This window comes from Paroedura picta, chromosome 4, assembly GCF_049243985.1.
Source record: "Paroedura picta isolate Pp20150507F chromosome 4, Ppicta_v3.0, whole genome shotgun sequence".
NCBI classification, from domain to species: domain Eukaryota; kingdom Metazoa; phylum Chordata; class Lepidosauria; order Squamata; family Gekkonidae; genus Paroedura; species Paroedura picta.
Genome location: NC_135372.1, coordinates 124,373,899 through 124,394,652, shown reverse-complemented (window position 1 = coordinate 124,394,652; position 20,754 = coordinate 124,373,899). Strand labels below are relative to the sequence as shown.

General features: G+C 44.0%; 1 protein-coding gene across 2 annotated transcripts in view; it reads left to right on the top strand.

Annotated features, from left to right (window-relative positions):
* The window catches only part of SLC13A3 (solute carrier family 13 member 3), a 48,555-nt gene that overhangs the window by 11,846 nt on the left and 15,955 nt on the right, over positions 1 to 20,754 (top strand). The window contains exons 1-7 of one of the 2 annotated variants that reach the window (XM_077335529.1): positions 2,053 to 2,186; positions 4,518 to 4,783; positions 9,723 to 9,877; positions 13,342 to 13,408; positions 14,347 to 14,532; positions 15,858 to 15,983; positions 17,613 to 17,702. In XM_077335529.1, coding sequence (XP_077191644.1) covers positions 2,175 to 2,186; positions 4,518 to 4,783; positions 9,723 to 9,877; positions 13,342 to 13,408; positions 14,347 to 14,532; positions 15,858 to 15,983; positions 17,613 to 17,702 — 902 coding nt within the window. In that variant the 5' untranslated portion in view covers positions 2,053 to 2,174. Of the gene's footprint in view, positions 1 to 2,052; positions 2,187 to 4,517; positions 4,784 to 9,722; positions 9,878 to 13,341; positions 13,409 to 14,346; positions 14,533 to 15,857; positions 15,984 to 17,612; positions 17,703 to 20,754 lie in introns of those variants that run through there. The other variant, XM_077335528.1, reaches the window with a different exon arrangement.

Below are 20,754 nucleotides of genomic sequence, written 5' to 3'. Positions count from 1 at the left end.
CAGAACTCTAATCTGGAAGTGACCGTTGCATGGATCACTGTGGCCAAGTGGTCAGAGGACAGGTAGGGCACTAGTAGCTGCACTTGGCAGAGATGGAAAAATGCCACTCATGCTACTTTCTTGACCTGAGGCTCCATGGAAAGGGAGGCATCAACGGTCATTCACAAATTCCTGGCAACCAGTGCAGGTGTAATTTGCACCCCTGGCAAGGCAGTGAGCCAATTACTCATGGTCAGCCACATCAAATACAGCTGATTGATGTAAGGACATGAGAATGGCCAAACCACCTTGGTCCAGCTGGCACTGGATGTCATCCGTCAAGGTGACCAACACAGTCTCCAACCCGTGGCCAGGATGGAACCCAGATTGGTGTAGGACATTATTGTAAAGTGTAAAAGTAAGGGTGGTCCAGTGGGGGAGTTCTGAAACATTAGCATGCGGGGAACCCCTGTTTTGATTACCAATGTTCATGGCTCCCAGTCCTCCTCTTTTCCCTTGCTGGCACACAGCACTCTGCAAGGCCCCTTTTTAGAGTGAGTACAACATGCTATATGACCCACGGAGGCCTTTATCCTCTTGTGTCGCAAAGCAATACCTGGTGATCTTCATCAGCTGTTTTAAAAGCAAGTTTAGGGGGGGGGGGAAATTCCACTGGCTATACGTAGGACAGAGGACAGATGGTTTTGTTGGGCCACGACGCAAAAGGCCCTGAACAAAGTTTTACACAATCTCATCCCTTGATTAGAAGGAACTCTGCACTGGAGACTGGAAGAAATGTTTGTTTTGGACTGTAGCTTCTAGACAGGGGAAGGAGCCTGGAGAAAGGCTGAGAGCTGGTTAGAGAAAGCTGAACTTCTGATATTCGATAGCCGTTGGCTATTATGTTCTGTGGCTGCACAGTGGTGTCTCTCTGCGGAGATCCTCTCCATTAGAAAACAGAGTGAAACCCCATTGAGTTTTGGAAATAAATCAAACGACAATGAATTAGGTTGACCTCAACCAAATGCCTGGTGGAGGAGCTCCCCTTTGAGGGACCTGTGGAACTGCTTTAGCTCTGTCCGGAGGGAACTGTGCCTGGAGGGAACTATGGCTTGGTCTCCTACCCTACTTTGGAGTTAGACAAACAAGATTTTCTGGATATAAGTTAGAGTCAAAACTTCCTTTGTTGGACGCCTGACTCTCAAAAAGACTATGCCCTGAAAATCTTCTTGGTTTTTAAGTGCTACTGGACTTGAATCTAGCTCTACTGCAGACCCACATGGCTGCCCCCTGAAACTATCTTCTGCTCCAGACTATGATTCTGACTTCGCAAGTGAAGTTGGCTGAGCATCAGAGACTGTCGTGGTTTGGCAATGACATAGCTGCCAGTTTTCTTTCTCTTGGGACTGGGCTTCCTGAAGGGATAGGACCCGTCTTCCTTTCCTCAGTTAGCGCACAATGGCAATGTAGGGTTGCCAGGTCTGGGTGGTGGTCCTCCCCCACCTTCTGGACACCTCCCCCAACTTTCCCCCCAAATGCAAGAATGCTGTGTTTTAACAAGACTTGCTGACATCTCCTGTAACTGACATCAGGATCATCTGGTATTAGCAAAACCAAAAAGAGAAACCAGAACCCAAAGGCTGAGCTGCAAAAATAATTTAAATTTTTTTTCAAATATTTATTACATAAAGTACACTAGTTCAACATATTAAAACATAGTCATCGTAATTTAAAAGCATCACATGTTGGCCTATTCCATGTGTAGTTAGATATGTGATGCAAAATCGGGGCAAAACTCTATGATTAGAAGCAAAGTCTTCTATGTAGCCTTGCTCAAAAGCCAGAGCATCTCCAACATACCGATGTCACTTCTGGGTGATGTCGATACATCACGTTGCTCCCCAAAAGCTCCCTCTCATCCCTCGCTGGCAGCACCAATGAACTTGGCAAACCTACGGCAAAGGCATCTTCTTCCTCCTCTTCCTCTTCTTCCAGGGACAGCAGAAGGCACATGGCCAGGAGAGGAAGCATGCCAATAATGCAAGGAACAGCCAGCTTTCTGTGGACTGCAGAGAACGAGCTACCTTGGTGTTCATGCCTGCCAGTGCAAGCAGAACAACCACCACTTATGCATTATCTTTCTCTTGTGGACAGCAAAGTTTTTGTTGGCAACTGCCCTTGGGCCCAACTATTGCATGCTTAGGCTGGTGAGTAGCAGCATAAGTGCATGCAAATGCCTTTTTGTTTACCAAGAATGCTACTCCTATTCCTCATGGGAGGGTGCTCATATGGAAGCCGCGGCTGTATCCCCCACAGGGACACATTAAAGTGGTGGACTGGGTCCGCCACCAAAGTGTGTCCCCCCAGAGTGGTGCCACTGGTATGGAATCACCCTCAGAAGTGCCTTCCTTCTGACTAGCTCCTTCTCTTCCTTCCCTAACTATCATGTGAGGAATGTAGTTTCTCTTCATCCTATTTTAGATTAGAACCTTTTTTCCTACTGTTCCTATCTAGCATGGAGTTCCTTCATAACAAAGTGTTTTTATTTCTTTCCTGGAGCAACATATTTCGTATGAACTTTCTCCCATAAGCAGCGTTCCCCTTACATAGCACTAACCAAGCTCTAACTAACAGCGCCATTGTGAGCTGAGGCCAGTCACAGAACATTAGGAGGTTTCAAGCAGCTGGTTTGGATGTGGAGCTTCAAGCAGACAAAAAGGTGATGCTTCTTTGGGCCTTTTGTGGCAACTCTTGCTCCAGTGAGATGGCAGACAGCCAGAACTGTCTCTTTGCTTTAGGGAAGAAGGAAATGGGTGATGCGAAATAGACTCTGGAATTCCCTAAGTGCTTTCACTTTCTTCTTTGGATGTTCAGATGTATGGGACTCTCTGATTCATGAAGTGAAACCATAGTATTCTTATTTTCTTCCTTCCCTAGCTGCATAGAAGTGTTTGTATAAAGAATATCTTATGTAACTGTAGAAAACCCTAAGGCATTGCCTCCTTCTTTCCTGGCAATCATTTACATGGCTGGAAAAATTAACTGAATCACAAGACACATATGACAGGTTTGCATCTGAGACCAAAAATGAGCTGTCCTTTAATCAAGTTGGAGAGTTATTTATTGTCCGAGAGTCAATGCTCCATGGAGAAGGTGGCTGCCATGACCAAGATGCACTTTGTAGTGAAATGAGCAACGTATGTGGAACCTGCTAAGGAGCTGAATTGGGTTGCCAGCTCTTGGTTGGGAAATACCTGGAGATTTGGGGTTGGAGCCTGAGGATGGCAGGGTTCAGGGAGAGGCCCACCATAGACTTCATTCTGCAAAGCTGCCGCTGCCTCCAGGAGAACTGATCTCTCTAGCCTGGAGATCAGGTATAATGCTGGGAGAGCCTCATGCTCTACCTGGAGGTTGGCATCCCTAAAAGTGAGACATGCCGTGATGAGCCATTTCCTAATACTGAGCAGCAGATATACATTTTTTTTAAATGAACCCCTTGCCTTTAAAACAAAATCAGAGTCCAGTAGCACCTTTAAGACCAACAAAGATTTATTCAAGGCGTGCTACTGGACTCTGATTTTGTTGTGCTACTTCAGACCAACACGGCTGCCCACTTGAATCTACCCTTGCATTTAAGTTTCTTGCTGCAGAAAAGAGATAGGGGAAGAGTTTCCATTGATTGGGAGGAGATGGCTGGAGAGGGTGCTTTCCTCATTGCTCCACCATCTACTTAGAAAATGGTGCACTTTGGTCTCTTCCACCACATGGACACACAGCATGGACTTTGCCTTTCTAAAGGCTTGCCATAAAAAGAAGGGATATTGTAAAGCTTAGATTTGTGCTTAGCGATGTTACGTGTGAAAGCACAAGAGCAGGGGTAGTCAAACTGCGGCCCTCCAGATGTCCATGGACTACAATTCCCATGAGCCCCTGCCAGCATTCGCTGGCAGGGGCTCATGGGAATTGTAGTCCATGGACATCTGGAGGGCCGCAGTTTGACTACCCCTGCACAAGAGGGTTGGACCAGCCAATGTGTAGCCCATTGGTCAAATATTTGATGAGGAAAGGAGACCCAGAGAGGCTGCAGCGTGCCTAAGGTCATCTCCGGCTGGAAAGAGATGGAGTAAAAACTACATGTGCTACCTTGTAATGAGAATATTTTCCATAAATGTTCATTTTTTAAAAAAGCAGCTGTGGGTGGCCATATAAGGAGATTCGGAGAGAACCTGGTTGCATTGTTGCATTGGAGGCCCAGACTAGTACAGTGTCAAATATACAACAAATAAATAACCTATCTTCTGCTCTGGAGAGGAGGCTGGCTATAAACTAATGAACTGAGATATTGTAGGATAGTGGTGTGGCAACCTAAAATGTCCATTAAAAATACTGGTTGCCTGATTTGTAGTGCTGGTATTAAAATGAGTAAGGTGTAGAAAAGAAGATAAGAATTGGAAAGGGATTTTTTTTTGCTTCATTCCCAAGAGCTAAACAGTGCATAATATTACCTCTGACCTTTTTCTCTTTTGTTTTTCTTTCAGGAAGGAAAATGCCTCTATGTAATTCTACTCATGGCTTTCTACTGGTGCACCGAGGCGTTGCCATTGTCTGTGACAGCTCTTCTTCCCATAATTCTCTTTCCCTTCCTGGGGATCCTCCCGGCCAGCAAAGTTTGCCCCCAATATTTTTTAGACACCAATTTCCTCTTCCTGAGCGGCTTGATCATGGCAGCTGCCATTGAGGAGTGGAATCTGCATCGCAGGATTGCTCTGAGGATCCTCATGTTCGTGGGAGTCCAGCCAGCCAGGTGACTGAGGCAATACCTGAACTTGCTGTTAACCTGATTGCAGAAGTGGAAAGTACAGGCCTGAGCAAGGTGGACCCATCGAAAGGATCTGAAAGGCCAATAGGGGTGTAGAGTCAGATTCAGATATGACCCCTTCAGATGGCCGCTATTTTAAATGGGTTGGCAATATTCAGCACCTGTCTTTCTGGCACAAGCCTCATTATCACTCCTGCTAATATTGGAATTGAGTCATGCTGGTCAGCAGGAGAAGCTCGCCAGCTGAGAGTCAAGGCCCCAGCCCTCTACAATTTAAAGGGCCATTATTTTCTATGGGTGTACACCTGTCCTTCCCAGTCTCGAGAGAGAAAGCATAGAAAGCAATGGTATTTTAAAATTAAAAGGGCTCATAGACTGACTCTCATCTGTGCAGTCTTAGCCTTACTGACTCCCCCCTTCTTACATCTGCATGATGGTCTTTCTGTAGAGTTATCCAAAACTAGGTGGGGCCTGGAGATCTCCTGGGAATATAGCTGAACTCCAGACTATAGAGATCAGCCATCTTGGAGAAAATGGCTGCTGTGGAGCATGGTCTCCATGGTATTATAACCCTCTGAGGTCCCTCACTACCCCAAATCCCACCCTCTCTAGGCTTCAGTCTCAAATTTCCAGGGGTTTCTCAACCCAGAGTCGGCAACCCTATTCTATCAAATATTGGAAGTATGCTTTTCAATATGATCACAGTACCCTTGAGAGCCAGTATGGTGTAGTGGTCAGGAGCGCTGACTTCTAATCTAGTGAGCCGGGTTTGATTCCCCGCCACATGCAGCCAGCTGGGTGACCTTGGGCTTGCCACAGCACTGATAAAACTGTTCTGACTGAGCAGTACTATCAGGGCTCTCTCAGCCTCACCTACCCCACAGGGTGTCTGTTGTGGGGAGAGGAAGGGAAGGCGAATGTAATGTTCCATCTTTGGAAATTTTTAAACAGAGGCTGGATAGCCATCTGACGGAGAGGCTGATTCTGTGAAGGCTTAAGTGGGTGGCAGGTTACATTGGATGAGCGATAGGGTTGTGAGTGTCCTGCATAGTGCAGGGGGTTGGACTAGATGACCCATGAGGTCCCTTCCAACTCTATGATTCTATGATTCGATGAGACTCCTTCGGGTAGAGAACAGTGGCGTATAAGAACCAACTTGTCTTATTATTATTATTTAACACTAATTATAAGCATGCCATTCCCCACTTTCCACTATGGAATTAAAACAATTATTTATCTAGATACCTCAAATTGCCAGCACTAGACTGAGACTCTTTTTCTAGGTGTGGCTTTTACTACCACAGTGCTGTTGTGCTAAGTGGAATTTTCCTTTCTGTAAAGGTAGGTAAAGGTAAAGATATCCCCTGTGCAAGCACCGGGTCATGTCTGACCCTTGGGGTGACGCCCTCCGGCGTTTTCATGGCAGACTCAATACAGGGTGGTTTGCCAGTGCCTTCTCCAGTCATTACCGTTTACCCCCCAGCAAGCTGGGTACTCATTTTACCGACCTCGGAAGGATGGAAGGCTGAGTCAACCTTGAGCCGGCTGCTGGGATCAAACTCCCAGCCTCATGGGCAGAGCTTCAGACCACATGTCTGCTGCCTTACCACCCTGCGCCACAAGAGGCTGTTTTCCTTTCTGTACAACTTTGTAAAATTTAGAGAAATCTCAGCAGCTGAATCTCACAGTCCAGATAATCATGAAAATGTCACTCACTGCCTTCATCCCGTCAAGCAACCATTCTAGATGCTTTTCATCTATGATGAGGAAACGACATTGTCATAGCTGTTGTGGCTGGCCCAAGAAGGCGTTTATTTGGAAACATGATCTAACTCAGTAACACTGTAATTTTTAGAAAGTGCTTTTTTTTTACTGTTGGCCTGATGAGAATATTTATTCATTTAAATGTTCTGAGTCACAAAAGGAAACTTTATTGCTGCCCTTTCTCCCATGGGGCCTTCAGTGGTCCTTTCCTCACCCTCTTCTCCAAGAGTCCTCAGAGCATTTAGAAGAACTGCTGGTTTTCTATACCCGGCTTTACACTACCCAAAGGAGTCCCAAAGCGACTCTTAAAAACCTTTCCCTTCCTCTTCCCCCAACAGACATCTGTGAGGTAGGCGGGGCTGAGAGAGCTCTGAGAGAACTTCTCTGTGAGAACAGTTCTAAGAACTGTGACTTGTCAAGGTCACCCAGCTGGCTGCATGTGGAGGAGCAGGGAATCAATCCCGGTTCTCTAGATTAGGCCACTGTTCTTAACCACTACACCAAGCTTTCAAGCTTTATCTACAGCCCCAGGGATTCTATAAGCCTCCAACTGATTTGTAATTTTCTGTTATCTATCCAGTTGTTATTCTTCTAATGTGTATCATGTAATATCTCTTTAAGGTATCTCCTGACTGTGTAGCTTGCCTTTCCTCTTAGGAGTTGAAATCAGCACACATGGTTCTGAACCCCTCCATTTTCTCTTTATAACAACTCGGTGAGGTAATTTAGGCTGAGAGGATGTCTGGTCCAAGTTTTCCTAGTGAGCTCCAGGTCTGAGCAAGGATTTGAACCCAGCTCGCTCTGGTGCTGGTCAAGAGTTCTGTCAAACAATCATACATGGCTTATAGGTTCTCTGCATTTCTGTGTGAAGCCCAGTTTCGATTTTGACTGTAGCATGTATAAATGGTCTTCAGCCTTCCCCCTGCACCATTTTCTTGACTTGCAGGGGTCATGCGGGTGAGCTATTTGGATGACACTTGTGGGCTTCCCCTGTAGGTCATGTAGCCCCCTATCAAGCCGTGGTCCAATTTGGGCACCATATGCCAGGAAATTGAGTAGAATCTGCAAATCACATGTGACAGGTCCCAGAGTATGTGATGGAGACTCAGGCCCATCTAACGTACTCTGTAATGTATGAAGAGAACTTCCTAATTTCAAGAACTCTCTCTGTATACATTCTAAATCATGTTATTGTTAAGGCCTCAAGGTAGTTTATACTACACGGTTCAATGCCCTCCCCCCCCCCGATTTAACATAGGATTTGTGAGTGGTGTGTGTGTGAGAGAGAGCATTACATGAAACAAAGGAGAACACCATGAACAAAAGCTACACAAATGGTAACATTTTCTCCATGAAACTATGAGTCTTTCAAAATAATGGCTTTATTCTCTTGCATAATAAACACACAGGCTTTATTAATTATGGTGGGTTCTTGATGGCCATGCTTCTATTGCAAAAGCCTCACATTTCCCCCAATTCTCAGATTACAGAACGTGTGCTTACAGGGAACATGTGATCTCACCCAGTGTAGCGTCAATTGGAAGCAGTATATGTAATTAGATTGAGCAAACGCTGGTGGATAGTGTCCATGAGATAATTTTTTTCATATTGTTGGGCTGCTGTTGTTGCTTTTTATGCCCCATGATAGAAAGGTGAATAACATTTTTTATATAATTAAAGTGAAGAAGAAGAAGAGAATCATGGCCACATTCGTTCTCTCTCCCCACTTGGTGTGACTCTTTTCTTATTTCCTGTCCCAGCCATTTTCACCCCCTCCCAGTCATGGTGCCCTTCTTCCCTCTTACCCACTTACATCTGTGCTGCATGGGACAGAATGTGACTTTTTAATCACTCCCCTTATCCCGGGTACGCTAGCAGACATGAAAACATGCCAAAAAGGAGTCACTACAATGTGGCAATTGACTTTGAATTCCCGTAAAAAACAGCATAGCTTAGGCTGCCAACCGTGGCTTGGGAAATCCTTGGAGGCTGAGGGTTTCCGTGCCATGGTCAAGTTCTATTTTATCGGGGCTTTCCCCTCATTAGTATGTGGTAGAGGGGAGGGGAGGTAGCATGACGTAGCCTAATCTTCTTAGCTCCCAGAAGGTAAGCAGGGTCAGTACTTGGATGGGAGACTACCAAGGAACAGTCTGCAGAGAAAGGCAATGGCCTTAAAATGCCTTACTACAATTTCCAGAAGTCAGTCCCAATTCAACTGTGCTTACATCCATACGTATGTGTTAGAGCTTGTGTGAATATACGACTCAAGTGTAGGAGTGCTCTGATGAAAAGTTGTCCCCTTTAATAACTGTGTCTTCTGTGACTCTCTGCCTGATACTGAGCCAGACCACTGGTTTACCAAGCCCAGTCTTGCCTCTTCTGATTGGCAGGAGCATTCCAGGGGCGTCAGCCTTTCACATCACTGGTTTCCTACTCCTTTTAACTGTAAGTGCTGGGACTGGACCAGTTGCCTCCTCCATGCAATACAGATTTATGGCCACTGAGCCCCAGCTCTTCTTGTTCTCCTTGAGGGCCTCCTTCGTCAGTTGTGCTGAGAATTTCTGCAGAGACTGCCAGAAACCTCACTGCTGTATGTGGACTAGATATGTATGGTGTGACCGATGGCAGGCTGGGGGCATGTCCAGTATGGGGGACCATGTCCAATGTGGTTCAGCATTAGCATGAGCTGCTTTCTGAATCACAGTAGGCCTTCTGTTTTTGCTGCATGCCTGGAACTGTGTGAATAGGAAGCTGTCAAGCACCGATTAGGCCATGATGTACGGCTAGATCCATACAAATGGAGAGCTACAGAATTGAATTCATTTTAATCATGTGAAAAGTTCCCTAGTTTCCCCTCTGGACTAGCAGAAGAGGAGAAATGAAGCTACTTCAATATTGTTGGAATCTAATTGACACTGATCCCAGTTGTATTTTAGGGAGTATAGCGAGAGACTGCTTTGTTCACAGCCTGGGGATGGGGCTGGAAAATACTCCCCAAGCATGGTCTTCTAAATCTTTCTTTCTTTCTTTCTTTCTTTCTTTCTTTCTTTCTTTCTTTCTTTCTTTCTTTCTTTCTTTCTTCTTCCTTCCTTCCTTCCTTCCTTCCTTCCTTCCTTCCTTCCTTCCTTCCTTCCTTCCTTCCTTCCTTCCTTCCTTCCAGGCTCATTTTAGGAATGATGTTGACAACTTCCTTCTTGTCCATGTGGCTGAGTAACACAGCCTCGACAGCCATGATGCTGCCCATCGCCACAGCAATTCTGAAGAGTCTCTTTGGAGAGAGAGAAGCCTCTAGCAAGGAAAATGAAGAAAACCAAGGTAAGTCAGAAGGGCTCATTGCATCCTTCACTACAATGTAATGTAAAATGTAAACCTACCAGCAGTTGAGTTGCCAGATGGAAACCTTTTACCCAATAGTGCTGGAACATTACTGTTTCCCAGCATTTAAACAATGGTACTTTCATTTACCATTGTTTAAATGCTGGGAAACAGTAATGGTACTTTCATTTAATGAGCCTCTTGTGGCGCAGAGTGGTAAGGCAGCGATATGCTGTCTGAATCTGTCTGCCCATGAGGCTGGGAGTTCAATCCCAGCAGCCGGCTCAAGGTTGACTCAGCCTTCCATCCTTCCGAGGTCGGTAAAATGAGTACCCAGCTTGCTGGGGGGTAAACGGTAATGACTGGGGAAGGCACTGGCAAACCACCCCGTATTGAGTCTGCCAAGAAAACGCTAGAGGGCGTCACCCCAAGGGTCAGACATGACGGTGCTTGCACAGGGGATACCTTTACCTTTACCTTTTACTTTCATTTAAAATGTCCTATTAAAATCGGTCCATTGGAAGTAGTGCAGATTTGGGAAGCCCTTCCACCACACCACAAGCCCACTGCAAGCTGAGCTCACAACCCCACCTGCGTTCCAAGCAGTTCTAATGGGCTTCATGCTGTCTACCCTTCCCTCCTCCACCTTGTGGACTTTTCTGGATCTAAAGCCTATACTACAAGCAATGGGTATATGCCACCTTTCATATTTTAATATTATGTCAATATGTTGGAGATAAGGGATACCAACTTGGCTGCCAGTGTATCTGTGTTCTTCCTTCCAGCGTTTGCCAATTTATTTATTATTGGATTCATAGAAACGAACCTCACTTCTGTTGCTTCTCTGAGCATTGCACCGATGAATAAGTGAAATGTAAAAAAATGACCCTCCAAAAGTCAATGGGTCACTGAGCAGTCTGCCCTTACATGCCTTTTACAGTAGGGTGAGCAAGTCCATAGACTTTGCCCATGATGTACCTTTCTCGTAATTTCCTAACATGTGGAACTGGAACAGGCAACATTAGCACAGGGAAATCTTGGGTCCAAATAGCAAGTGGACATTTCATCACTCCAATTTTAGTATATGTACTGCCGAAACAAGCACGAGGACATTCCAGTGTTTAGTGATCCCAGACACTGTTGATGGGAAATGAAACTCGCCAATATACTGCATTCAAGAGAAAAAGAGACTTTCCAAAAAAATTACCTATTGATGAATTGGTTTTGCATGAGACTGGCAACATTTCTCCAGGGTATCAGAGGTCTTGGTCTAGTGCAGGGGTAGTCAAACTGCGGCCCTCCAGATGTCCATGGACTACAATTCCCAGGAGCCCCTGCCAGCATTTGCTGGCAGGGGCTCCTGGGAATTGTAGTCCATGGACATCTGGAGGGCCGCAGTTTGACTACCCCTGGTCTAGTGGTTAAGAACGACAGCTTCTAATCTGGGTAGCTGAGTTTGATTCCCCGCTCCCCCACATGCAGCCAGCTGGGTGACCTTGAGCTCGCCACTGCACTGATAGAGCTGTTCTGACCGAGCAGAAATATCCGGGCTCCCTCAGCCCCACTTACCTCTCAGGGTGTCTGTTGTGGAGAGAGGAAGGGAAGGCGATTGTAAGCTGCTTTGCGACTCCTTTGGGTCGTGAAAAATGGGGTGTAAAAACCAACTCTTCTTCTTCTTCTAAACCTGGTACCTGAAATCATTGAACTGTATATGCCAAGGACTGAACCTGGGACCTTCTGCTTGCAAGCAGGTGCTCTAGCACTGAGCTGTGACCTCTCCTCAGATCTTTTTGTGTTAGATGGATTTGTTCTATTCTTTAAGAAAGAATAGAAACTGGTTAATGTTGGCATTTGCCTGTGAATATGAGACCTGAGTTCATTTTTAAAATATCTAAAAATGCTGAGATATGCTGGCGAATGTTGAAAGCTGGCTAAAAGTGATCCTTTGACATTCCTTGGCAGACATCTGTAGAAAGAGAACATGTGCATCTATTTAAGACATTCACAGAATTATATCTCCTCACTTTGGGACTTGCATTAATGAAGGCTCACAATGTAACCTTTTACTAGGGTGTCCTCAGTATTCAGGCATTCACAGAATTTGGCATAAATTGACAGCAAGCAGGGAGAGTTCATGGCTCAGAATTTAAAAGTATAGATTCAGGTAGGTTGCCTTGGTCTGAAGTAGCAGAACAAAGTGTCAGTCCAGGGGCACCTTTAAGATCAACAAAGTTTTATTCAAGGTGTGAGCATTCATTGAAACCATGAAATGGAAATCACCAAACTATATATAAAAGGAGAGAGTAAAGTCGCTTACTTATATAAGTAGCCTGATGATTTCCATTTCATTGTCTGAAGAAATGTACCTGCACACAAAAACCTGCACCTTGAAAAAAACTTTGTTGGTCTTAAAGGGGCCCCCTGGACTCAGACTTTGTTCTGTTTAAAAGTATGGACTTTGAGTACAGAGGGAGGGAAGGCAACGTGGTCTAGCCCAAGGGTAGTCAAACTGCGGCCCTCCAGATGTCCACGGACTACAATTCCCATGAGCCCCTGCCAGCATTCGCAGCATTTGCTGGCAAGGGCTCATGGGAATTGTAGTCCATGGAAATCTGGAGGGCCGCAGTTTGACTACCCCTGGTCTAGCCTGATCTCGTCGGATTTCGGAAGCTAAGTAGGGTTGCTCCTTGGATGGGAAACCACCAAGGAAGATGCTGCAGAGGAACTGCTCCCCTGCTTTTCAATTGCCTTGAAAGCCCCTTGCTGGAGTTGCCGTAAGTTGGTTGTGACTTGATGTCACTTCACACACACATGCACTTGGAGTACAGATGCTCCCACATTTAATCTCTTGTATTGTCAGGAGAAAAGTTCATAAACTGCAGGTGCTGAGAATGACCCTTCTCTGCTAGAAACCCTGGAGAGCTCCTCCCAGCCCAAATGGACTGTACTGAGCAAGACTGGTCACTAGGCTGATGGTTATAAGCAGGGGTAGTCAAACTGCGGCCCTCCAGATGTCCATGGACTACAATTCCCAGGAGCCCCCTGCCAGCGAATGCTGGCAGGGGGCTCCTGGGAATTGTAGTCCATGGACATCTGGAGGGCCGCAGTTTGACTACCCCTGGTTATAAGGGTCCCATCCCCCTATCTGCAAATTTCAATCACGCTTGCCTCCCACTGCCTGTTCCTTGATGACTTGCATGTGAACTGACTTGACTGTGTCTCCAGTGATATCTTAAGTATTCCCCGTGGTTGGAATTTAGCATCATTTAAATCAGGGGTAGTCAACCTGTGGTCCTCCAGATGTCCATGGACTACAATTCCCATGTGTATGAACATCTGGAGGGCCACAGGTTGACTACCCCTGATTTAAAGCATAACTGGTAAACCCCACCCTTATTTTATAAATATGGTCTAGGAAACATTTTCCTATATTTCAGAGTTCCTTGAAATGCTTTCTCTTCCAGCTTCCATGCAGCATAATAAACTTCACACGGTGTCAACCGAGATGCAGCTTCTTGCCAGCGTTGACGAGTAAGTGATCATGGCTGGTTGTATTGGAGAGTTGTTTGTTTACAGCATTTATTGTATAGTACAAGGCAGGAGATTGTATTGCAGAGGGCAGGATAATGCATACAGCAAACAGATAATACACACCAAATGCAGTTCTATTGTTCACAGTCCCATTTCTTTTATAAAGTGCCTTTTCAAATCTTTACATTATAATATAGCTCTATTCCCTTAACATTGTTCTTAGAAAGGAAAAATATAGGAATTGTGCAGACAGCCAAAACGTGCCAATTCAAAGGGAAAATATTCCTCCCCTATATCTAGAGGGTGAAACTAAGGCAGTTTTTAAATTTTAAAATATAATTTTAATTAATTTCTACTCTGCCGTTCCGTCTCAGGCACCCATTCCCCCTATTTTAAATGTATTTGTGAGTATGCTGTGTTGAACCCAGTGAAATTTAGGGACAAACATTCTAAGACAATGTTCCAAGGCTTGGGCTATAAGCATTTTTATTTGATTCTAACAATATTTTTTACTTTGGGGTGTTCCACTTTTGTTATGCAAGACAAAAAGCTGAAGAGAGCCATTCAGGTACCCTGTTGTTAATTCTTGGTAGAAGAGGGACAGAAAACGAACAGGGGGAACTGTTGGTTTTATATTCATGCAAAATAGGCTGATTTAAGCCCTGTGCGGGAAACATGATAAGGGTAGAGTAAATGTTGCCTTCGAAACAAAATGACAGAAGTCATTCAGCGGGCCTGGCTTTGATTCTACCATGTTCAAACCCTGAACAGAGTAGCTTTATAGAAAATCCCTTGCGGGTATGTTTGGCAAATCGACAGCGTGGAAATTTTATCCCTGAAAGCAAAACCAAGCCAGTTTTTTTAAAAGAAAGAAAAGAAACAGCACCTACACAAGGAAACAACAGATTTCAAGGATTGTTTTTTGAAATGTTTTGAAGAAATGACTTGACAGAGAAGAAGGACGTGACCCTTGACGTTTCCTCAGACTTAAGGGTGGAAGAAGAATACAAGACTAACATTTGGAAAGGTTTCCTCATTTCTATCCCTTACTCTGCCAGTATTGGTGGGACAGCAACACTCACTGGAACAGCACCAAATCTCCTTCTTCTGGGGCAGCTAAAGAGGTATGGGGGATGGGACTGATGTGCCAGTGCTGCTAATAGCCGGGAGTTGCCAAATTGTGACTCAGGAGCTGCACACGGCTCCGAATGGCTAAAGATGTAGTGCCTGGGTAGGCAGGGGGGACAAAGAAGACTTTTGTAGTTATTGTGTTGTAGCAAGTTGATGGGGGATTTGATTTTTTCCTGTTTTGCATTCCTTCTGAGAGCAGAGGAAGTTACAATGGTTGTCTCAGCATGACGTATGGATGGGGATGGGGTAGGTCGTTCACAGAGGACTATGGGGAAGTGGAATAGTGGTAGGAAAAGGTAGAATCATAGAATCATAGAGTTGGAAGGGGCCATACAGGCCATCTAGTCCAACCCCCTGCTCAACACAGAATCAGCCCTAAGCATCCTAAAGCATCCAAGTACTGCTTAAGAATGACTGAGTGGCTGAAGGGTTCTTATAGTCAGGTCTGGGCCCCCCACTGGCTAGCCAGTCCATCCCGCCCCCTCCCGCAGCACTGATTTTTATCAAAAAAATGTGTCGAGCTTTAGTTGGGATGGGAATTTTGCCACCAGGGAGGATTATAAGGGTTATCATGTTTTTAGGGAATTTTATATGGGTTTTAAATTATTGTTACCTACTGTGAGCCACTGTGTGGTAGTGGCAGGTTATCAATTGAAGCATAAATAAAATTAAATAAATATACGTATGTGGTTCAAAGCTAGGCCAACAATTCCTTCTGGTAGTTTGTAGGTTCTGCATGCAATGGAGCACATGAATGAGTCCTGGGCTTTCTTTAAATAGCTGTAGCCATCATGTGTGATCCAGAATGCACATGTATATGCATCTACGTATGTGTATGCATGCAAACAGTCTATCCTCTTTGTTTGTTGTGGTGGTGGTGGGGAGGTTGTGTACATGTTGGGTTGGATCCTGTGTAAAACCTCTGCTGACTGAAGGAATTTCCATCACTGAGGTCATTTCTCCACTTTCTCCTTCTGCTGCAGCCCCAAACGCCCCCCCTAGGGAGTTGGAGATCTGCTGCAAGAGGGGGGAATTGACAAAAATCACCACTTCCATCAGTGGAAATTTTTGCTGGATCTAACCCATTGTGAATACAAGGTGTGTGTGTATACAAATACAAGGGACTTTTTGAATATGGAGGCCATTCATGCCAAAGTACTAAAAATCAGTAGTTAAAAATGTTGGCTACATTTGGGATGTTTTATATTCCAGGTATTCATATCTGGAATTTTTGTTTCCTCTGTTGCTCTTTGTTGCATATGTAACATTTCCCCCCCCCCCCAGTTTATATATTAATTGATCTCTCTTCTTGTCAAAGCTTTTTTCCAGAATGCGATGTTGTAAACTTTGGCTCTTGGTTTGTGTTTGCGTTTCCCTTAATGGTGCTTTTTCTCCTTTTTGGATGGCTTTGGATCTCCTTCCTGTACGGAGGGATCACCTTAAGGTATTTTTTTGTGTCTGACTTGTTTGTATAACTTAGCTGTAATTCTCATTGTGGTCAAAGTAATAGCCTGTTTCTCAAATATATTTTCCTGACCAGATATAGTGCAGTGTGGGTGGGTGGGGAGGAGAGCTGCTTTGCCTATGGAACTAACCTAGGCAGAACTGATATAATTTATATATGTAATATTTAGTTCAATAAGGAAGGGAATGATTTCAGCAGTCATGGCAATTCATGCACTTGGTAGACGTATGATAATTATTGGGCTTACACTGGAGTGACTATACATGTTGCCATGCTGTCAGCATCCAAACGACATTGCAAAGGTGCTCTGATCCCTGAGTTGGGCTGTATTTGACTTGTGATTTTTTTTTTTTTACTTTGCATTCCCCTATGTAAGATCACAAACAACATTTCAGTAATGTATTTACCATTGTTGAAGTCTACAGAGCTTGCTAATTTGCCACACTTATGGTAGAACACATGGCGGTAGCCTTCTTTCTTTGTCAAAAATGTTCTTTTTGATTATATACCACTTGACTTAGTTTCTGAGTTTTTGGGTACCTGCATGCATTGTACTTGCATAAATTCATCAGGGCAAGGAGACATCTCTGATGCAAACGTTGTGGCTAAGCGGTTAACTTACTATTTTTTGCAGGCGTGATGTTCACACTGCATTGCTTTTTGCAGGTATAAAGTCTGTAGCTGGCAATTTGGCCCAGAATGTGTTGCATCGTGACAAGGATTAAACTTCAGTGATTTTGTAACACAATTTGTTAATCTGTTACCGAGCGGTAACATAGTTTTATTGCAAATCTTTTGCTAATCTGGGTATTTACAACATCCTCCCCCATCAACTTCTTCCCTTGGAACATTGAGGACAGACAGTATAATAGATATTTCTGCTAAACTGCATGCATGGTGTAGCCTGTTCCTGGGAATTTCACTGAGCTGTTAAAACACGTTTTTGGCATTTCTTCTGACTGGACAATTCCATCCAATATGTGGTGTACTCTTTGGCCCACTCTGTATCTGGAAAATTTATGAATATGAAAGAGATAGAGAGGAGGAGTCAGTAATTGAGTGTCAGTAACAAAGGCGTGTTAGTAATTGAGAGATGCTCATTAGAACAGCTAATGTGGTTTTATGCTACGACAGAGCATTGTTCCACATAGCCCTGGGCTAGAAATTGTTGTCAGGCAGTGGGTTTTTTCTAGGGTTGCCATCTCTGGGTTGGGAAATACCTGGAGATTTGGGGGGTGGGGTTCATTTTTATTTAGCTTGCTTAGTGGCATCTAGCGTGCTTCTTTTCAGCGAGTGGCTCTCAAAACATTTTACTATTTTTTAAAAATCAAAACCGAGAAATAAAACTGAAGTCTTAAAGAAATCTAAAGCAAAACCACAAAGCTGAATTTTTTTTAAAAAAATCTGTTGCTATCAATCAAGGTATAGTCAATGAAACAGCCCTCCTGAAGTGAATGGTCCTTAACCTTTTCCCTACAAATTCTCTGATTAGATAACAGAACCACCCATAACATCGTAAACCTTTCCACAAGGGGACTTGGTGGGGAATAATGGGGAAGTGTGGAGTATGAGAACTAAGAACGTTTTTTCCCCTTCCTATGTTGGTAGGAGAACAAAGAAATCAGAAATCAGAGCGGATGCAGAGGCCAAAGCCAGATCGGTAATAAAAGATGAATACCAGAAACTGGGTCCAATAAAGTAAGTCACAAATAAAGGGATACAAGAATCAAACCAGAAATGAAAAAAGTCAGTGGAAGAGGCAGCCGTGCTACCATGAGACTGTTGGATGCCGTAGTATAGCAGCAAGGGGAAGTGGCTAGCATGTTGAACTCTGATCTGGGTTCTGATCCCTACTCTGCCTTGGAACTTACCAAATGACCCAGAGCCAGCCACTGTCGTTCAGCATTACCTACCCCACCAGGTTGTTCTGAGAATAAAATGAAAGGGGGGAGAATGAAATACACCACCTTGCGATCATTGGATGAAAGGTGTGATAAAAATATATCAAACAAATGAGCATAAGAAGACATGTAAACATCAGAGTTTCCAACTGGGGTGCAACTTGTGGTTTATCTAGCTTTAAATGCAGCTGGAAGTGACCAGCTAAGTGCCGTGCGAGAATTCACAAGTAAGTCATGGATGATGACAAAATCAAGTTTTACCTCCACACTTGAGAGGAGCATAACAGCAGGGTCTCAGTTATTACTCTCAACATCCCACAACAATAATAAACACCTTCATTGGTATATAAAATATTTACAACATCCCACAATTAAGAAGGGTACATCTGCCCATCTGTCTCCGACTCTGATATATTTATTTCTTTCATTATGTTTTCCCTTGGAATTAAACCCAAACAAATGGTAACCATATAAATTAAACTTATTATTCCAGTTTGGTCCTTGACCTTTTATTATGCTTGCGCTACGTTGATGCTCACACTCTTCCTATATGTACGGACTGGTAACTTCCACTTCAATGAAGAAGTGGGCATGCACACGAGGGTATATATCTTAGTTAAAACTTAGTGTTAAAGGTGAGCCACTGACCTTGAAGTTTATGCTCCAATTTTCATATTAGCTCCCAGTATCCCAGCTCAGGCAATCAGTCCTTGGCTAGTTTCATTAGTAGCTATTTCAAAGTCAGCGGCTGCTATAGACCAAAAGTCAGTATAGTTCAGTGGGCAATGTGTGCTGAGTTCAGAAGTCAACAACCCACTCTTCATATTCTTTGTTCAGACATGAAGCTCTCTGAGTCACCTGGAATGAGTCATGAGCCAACAATTAGAAAGCATGTTATAGAGACTCAGTGCAGTGTTTTGGTTAAAGTGATGGGCTTTGCCCAGGAGGGCAAATGCATGCATCTCCCTTGGATCTTGTCAATTTTACATGTTCTTGGAGTTCCCTGTTTTTAATAATTCCAAGGCATGTGACATATAGATGTCAGGAATTAACCTTTAAACATGATAGTTACTATTTTGTCTAGCTCTCAGTGTGATCAGAAAACAGAACCCACACCAGTTTTCTCCTCCTCCTCCTCCTCCTCCTCCTCCTCCATTTCCTTCTCTCAAGAACAACCTTGTGAGTTAAGGGGACGACTGGCCCAATCATAGAATCATGGCATTGGAAGGGTCGGCTAGTCCAACCCCCTGTACAATGCAGGAAATGCCCACTCATAGTGACCCCAATTTCCTACTCAAATAACACCCCCCCAAAAAAAGAAAACCCCCCACAGATAGCATATTCCCCAATGGTGGTAAAAGCAGGTTGGGAATAGATTTTTTTCTCAGTAGGAAACAGTAGTGGGGAAAAAAAAGTTAAAGCATTCCCCACCTCCTCATTGGCATTCTTCTTGAAAAAAATATTCCGGACAGAGGCATTTTCAGAAGGAAAAGAATGACTCTGAAGTAAGGAAAAAATGTGATGTGTATTTTGACTCTGTGTGTCAATTCTATTAGACTGCCCTTTTCTTTAGTCACTGGAAACCTCTGTCCCATCATTTTCTTTCTTTAAAAAAAATGGTTATGTACTTTTCACAAGCATTTTGACTTTCAACTTATGGTAAGGTGGCTCAAGAAGGCCTATCTCAAATATACCTGCAAAGTAAATTTCAAACTGTGGAGTCGACTCAAATATTGCAGCTGAGGATGTGTTAATGACACCTTCTAAATTACACCAACCAGGGAACACAGTAATTCTCTAATCAGGCAGCCCACTGAGTATAGAATGTTTCTAGTAAGATGTTCCTGAATGATCCCACGGGCAAATGATGCACTGCTGAAGGCTTCATTAATAATTGTTGACATAATGACTATGGAGAGCTAATGGCGTTCTGCTCAGGTTGCGCAGAAGTAATTAAGATGATTTGGTTTAAAACATTTCTCAGAAGACAAAGTTCCTGTGGCTTTAATATTTTGTCAGAGGAAACTGGTGCTAACAAGTTCTTAAGAAGTTAAGAAAGTCTTGGAACCTGCAAGTTCTGCAGTGTGCCTAGGATATAAAGAGCGTCCTGCAGGTGGCGTCAGAAGGGATGTATATTTAGCATAGATAGGATAGGAACTTCCTGATGATTTTCAAATTATCTCCTTCAGTGTCCTGCCTGGCTCAACAGGAGACTTTCTGCTTTTTTAAAGCACACTTCTTCCCTGCTTGCCTCCAGAGCCTAGTCTGCACACAATAGATAATGCACTTTCAATGCACTTTAGAAGTAGATTTTCCTGTTCTGCACAGGAAAATCCAGCTGCCAAAGCACATTGAAAGTGCATTATCCTATGTGTGCAGACTAGGCCCAGAACAGCAGTTGATTAGAAGAATGACTGCAGACAGCTAACTAGACAGTTAGGTCTCTCTCTCTCTCTTTCTATACATAGTTGTCTCCCTTCACAGCTTGATGTAGTGGTTAAGAGCAGAGGCTTCTAATCTGGTGAGCTGGGTTTGATTCCCTGCTCCTCCACCTGCAGTTAGCTGGGTGACCTTGGCCTCATCACAGTCTTGATAGTGCTGTTCTCACAGAGCAGTCTTGTTAGAGCTTTCTCAGCTCCACCTCCTTCACAGGGTGTCTGTTGTGGGGAGAGGAAAGGGAAGGCGACTGTAAGCCTCTTTGAGACTCCTTCGGGTAGAGAAAAGTGACATATAAGAACCGACTCTTCTTCACAAATATATCATACTCACTTATTGGCCAGCCTTGCCAATCAGAGCTACACAAATTTAAGCAGGTTACAAAGAAAAAACAGTTCTTACATGCTGCTACA